The sequence below is a fragment of the Octopus sinensis genome, linkage group LG14 (genome assembly GCF_006345805.1).
Source record: "Octopus sinensis linkage group LG14, ASM634580v1, whole genome shotgun sequence".
Classification (NCBI taxonomy): domain Eukaryota; kingdom Metazoa; phylum Mollusca; class Cephalopoda; order Octopoda; family Octopodidae; genus Octopus; species Octopus sinensis.
In genome coordinates, this window is record NC_043010.1 from 1,710,288 (window position 1) to 1,715,287 (window position 5,000).

The window sequence follows — 5,000 nt, forward strand, 5'->3', positions numbered from 1 at the left end:
CACATTGTACCTCCACACATATATAGGCCCACCCTAACACGCACACATTATACACTGCATGCTAACATAACCCCCCACCCACCCGTGACCTTAACCAATACAGAAAGAAAACAGACTAATGAGCACAATTATATAATGAGTCCCAAAAATATGTGAAATAAAAAATATGTAAAAATACTAACACAGAGAAAAAAGCACAGAAAAAGATGTAATACACTAACACACAGAAAAATTAAAACAAAACACGCGGGTGAAAAGAATCTCGTGGTGTGAAGAACTGAGTGTGAAAAATCAATGTAGACAACAGTGAACCACAATACAGCGTTTAGTTGTTATGGTAACAAGCGGCTAATGCCAAGCTGTCTGTTGATTGGCTAAAATCACCCAAATTTCCCAACTTTAATGCCAAATAACATCAGATTCTTTAATTTACGAGATAAAGTAATTGGTTGATAGTAAGCAAAATTCAGAGATGCATCGATACACCAAAATTGAAAGCAATCTGAGCAGAATTAAGGGAGGATCATTTCGCAAATGCAAAAGACTAGATCCAAATACAGGTACAGCTCATTTTTCCAGGTGAGTCGACTGGAGCAACGTAAAATAAAGTGTCTTGCTCAAGGTCACAACGCGCCGCCAGGAATCGAACTCAGGAATACTCTAACCGCTAAGTTACACGCCTTCACTAAGGATTACATAGACGTTTGAAGCAATTAGTGAAAATATAATACGTTTCACTCAACCGTACTCGCCGGCGAGTAACTACTAGTTGTACTAAATACAGTTGTATACTAAACATAGGGATGCTACACATTGATGAATTCTTTTTATATATTTCTTTACTGCCCACAAGGGATTAAGTCGATTACATTGATCCCAGTGCGAAACTGGTACTTTATTTATCGACCCCGAAAGGATGAAAGGCAAAGTCGACCTCGGCGGAATTTGAACTCAGAACGTAGCGGCAGACGAAATACCTATTTCTTTACTACCCACAAGGGGCTAAACACAGAGGAGGCAAAACAAGGACAGACAAAGGGATTAAGTCGATTACATCGACCCCAGTGCGTAGCTGGTGCTTAATTTATCGACCCCCGAAAGGATGAAAGGCAAAGTCGACCTCGGCGGAATTTGAACTCAGAACGTAACGGCAGACGAAATACGGCTACGCATTTTGCCCGGCGTGCTAACTTTTCTGCCAGCTCGCCGCCTTTGAAATCTTTTTATATGTGGGTTGCTAAAACTATTTTCGTGGGTTCGGTCGGCATGATATATGACTGTTGTAATGTAACTGAAGTTTCTTTCCGTTCTTCCATTTGATTATTTTATCAAATTCGAGTAGACAGTCGTAATTTTATTGTCAGTTTAGCCTCTCTTGGTATTTCTCTGCTGTTCATAAGTGTGAGTAAAAGTGATGTCCTCTGCTTTGTGAATAGTCCCAGAATTGTTATTTTGCAGTGAAATTAAAACTGCTTTTAACGTATCGATGAAATAACAATACTACGTACATGATGTACCCTGCTGGTTTGTTAATCCAAGGGAGACAGTCATTTCGAAATAAATTTCAACGGGAGTTAAAGCTTAAATTTTAAATCGACGACCAACGAAGATGCATACAGCCTACCTATTTAACGTCTTTTTCTTAATCATTACAAAGATTTTTATAATTTTAGTGCTTGGCCACTCATGTTATACAGCAGTATGTAATAGAATTCCATATCGTTTACATTTCTCACTGCTATGTCTACAACTAGAGAATATTGTTCACTGATAATTAACTCTAATTTCATTTATTTATATATATTTTTATTTATTTATTTCTGTATCGTGTGATTTCTATCTGACTTGGGAATTAATTAAAGTAATTACTTCGAGGAAGACCCATTTTAGCCATCTAATAACACGCAAAAACTGTTTTAATTTGTTTTAGTCATCTATTTCAAAATAGACGGTATATAAATAAATATAACACTTTGTTTGTTTGTGTGTGTGTGTGTGTGTGTGTGTGTGTGTGTGTGTGTGTGTGTGTTTAGTTGGTTAAAACGGATCTTCCTTGATATAATTGCTTAAGTTCCAAGATAGTTTTAGACCAAATCATAGAGTACATCTCATCAGATTTAATTAAAATAACCTTTAACCCTTTTAGCATTCAGTTTATTCTGTCAAACGCGATGCTTATTTATTTACGTTGTTTCAAAATGGTCGTGCATTGTAACGTAGCTTCGAGATTTCCATTATGTAACAGTTTTTAGAACCAAACTGTAGTGTAAGCGTGGAAGGTCAGATTTGGCCGGTCGAATATATAACAGGCAGGATATTTGGGCCAGATATAGACGGCTTAAATGCTACAGAATTAAAAAGTACTCACAAAATATGTTGTCTTTAGAATAAAAACAAAACAAAAACAAAAAACATATTTGAGGTTATCAATATATATATGTATATATATTCTTTTACTGTTCTTTCACGCGTTTCAGTCATTTTGACTGCGGCCATGATGGAGCACCGCCTTCAATGGCCTTAGTCGAAGAAATCTACCCCCAGGAATTATTCTTTTTAGGCCAAGTACTTATTCTATCGGTCACTTTTGCCGAACCGCTGAGTTATGAGCACATAAACACACCAACGTCGGTTGCTAAGCGATGAGGGTGGTGGTGGTGGTGAGGACAAACAGATACAAAGACATACACATACATAATACATACGTACATACGTACGTACGTACGTATGTATGTATGTATGTATGTATGTATGTATGTATGCATGCATGCATGTATGTATGTATGTATGTATGTATGTATTTATGTATGTATGTATGTATGTATGTATGCATGCATGCATGCATGTATGCATGTATGTATGTATGCATGCATGCATGTATGCATGTATGCATGTATGTATGTATGTATGTATGTAACAGGTTTTGTAGAATTTTCTGCTGCTTTAAATAAAACATATTACTCTACCATTGGTATTTGAGTACTTTGCCGTTCATTCTTTCGATGTAACCAATTTAGCTCCTCTCCCTAACTTGCTGGCCTTGTGCCAAAATTTGAAACCAATATATATTTCTCATTTCTTTATTACCCACAAGGGGCTAAACACAGAGGGGACAAACAAGGACAGACAAAGGGATTAAGTCGAATAAATCGACTCCAGTGCATAACTGGTGCTTAATTTATCGACCCCGAAAGGATGAAAGGCAAAGTCGACCTCGGTGGAATTTGAACTCAGAACGCAGCGGCGGACGAAATACCACAATGCATTTCGCCCGGCGTGCTAACGATTCTGCCAGCTCGCCGCCTTACCAATGAAACCAATAAATATTTCTATGGCTGTCAGAGAAGAAGAAGCAGTATCTCTGGTTCTTAGAAACGACTCTGGAATTGGTACGGAAGTGGAGGCGGCGAAAAACCATGACTGATATGGCGCATCAGGGAAAAGTAGTATATCAAAATATCGAATTATACACAAACCGTTGACCCCCTCGTTTTAATGCTGGCAATAAAATGGACTGAACTAAAGGTATTCAAAAGCTAAGGGAGGAACTTAAGCCGACTAACGAATTAGATCAATCGGCTAAGGAAGTATAAAATCCATATAACTGCCTTCTGCGCAGGTCTGGTTGGATTATCTTAAAGAAATTTTGAGAATGACGTCAGAACATTTACTGAGGGAAGACTCAAAAGTGAAAGTAAAATCAAATTTATTATAAAACTAGTTTTGGTAGTTTTTACTGGGTCTGCATGTTCGACTGACGGTTTATGCAACCATACTACACACATACACAGACAGACACACACATACACACACACACACATACATACATACACACGCACACATGCAGGAGCGCATACACGTATGTAAACATATCTAATACATTAATATACATAAACATACATATATGCATACGTATATATATGCACACACGCGCGCGCGCATACAGGATAGAAACAATGAACACAGAATGAAGGAAGGCAACACAGAAAGACAAGTTTTAAGAAATATTGCATTCGCTTAACGCTTAAAAGGAAGTGGAATAGTCGTTACATTTCGGACGGTAGACCTTCATCAGAAGAAAAGTAGAGAAGAAAAGTGTTGGAGAGCGAAAGAGAAATAGTGGCTGGAGATTCATTGATCTGTGGCCATGCTGGGGTACTGCTTTGAAAGGGCTTAGCCGAGCAAACCGACCTCAGTACTTATCTTTTTAACTCTATACTTATTATATCGGTATCGTTTATCAAACCGCTAAGTTGTGAGTTATAAACAAACCAATACCGGTTGTCAAGTGTTGGTGGTAGTGGTGGTGGTGGTGGTGGTTGTGGTGGGGAATGCAAAGGTACGAACGCATACGTATATGCATACACACAATAGGCTTCCGCACAGTTTCCTTCTACCAAATTTACTGAAAATGCATTCGTCGGCCCGGAGACATTGTAGGAGCCACTCGTCCTAGGTGCCGCACAGTAGGGTTGAATCGGAAACCACGTGACTGCAAACCAAGCCCATGGCTACATATCGTGAAAAACAAAAGGAAAAAGAATATTTCTGCGAAAGAGAATTATTGTGGTAAGGGAGAGTAAGCGAGAGGGAGAGAGAGAGAGGAGAGGGAAAAGAGAGAGAGAAGGTATGGGAGAGAGAGAGAGAGAGAGAGAGTAAAGAATAAATAGTTACAAAAGGGGAGTGAGTGATTGGGAAGAAAAGGAATAGTAAGAACTGTGTACCTTGGGTACTGCAGGTAAAGGCTTTGCATAAGATGTAAAACTATTCCTCATTGGTAAATTCCAGTGCTGTGAAGGGATGTTGGGACTGGCACTGGTCACCCGGATTGACTTCAAGTCAATGACGTCATTGGATGTTGGGTTCGGGCAGATATTACCTTCGTTTGAACCCTTTGTGGTCGGATTGGTATGTTTACCTCGGCTGAGTGTATGTAACTGGGAAGACTTATGCCCTGCAATCATAAGAAGAAGAATACCGACATGAGAAGAAAGTAAAAA

The 5,000-nt window shown here is 38.8% G+C and overlaps 1 protein-coding gene across 8 annotated transcripts in view; it reads right to left on the bottom strand.

The window, feature by feature from the left end:
- Window positions 1-5,000, bottom strand: part of LOC115218758 (protocadherin-18) — a 216,850-nt gene that overhangs the window by 10,341 nt on the left and 201,509 nt on the right. For 6 of the 8 annotated variants that reach the window (XR_003882270.2, XR_003882271.2, XM_029788676.2 and 3 more), the window contains one exon: window positions 4,725-4,954. The exons of 1 other annotated variant lie outside the window; for it this stretch is intronic. Coding sequence is in view for 5 of the 7 variants with exons in the window: in XM_029788676.2 (XP_029644536.1) it covers window positions 4,725-4,954 (230 nt within the window). In the remaining 2 variants the exon portion in view is untranslated. Of the gene's footprint in view, window positions 1-4,718; window positions 4,955-5,000 lie in introns of those variants that run through there. One more of the 8 variants, XM_036508568.1, reaches the window with a different exon arrangement.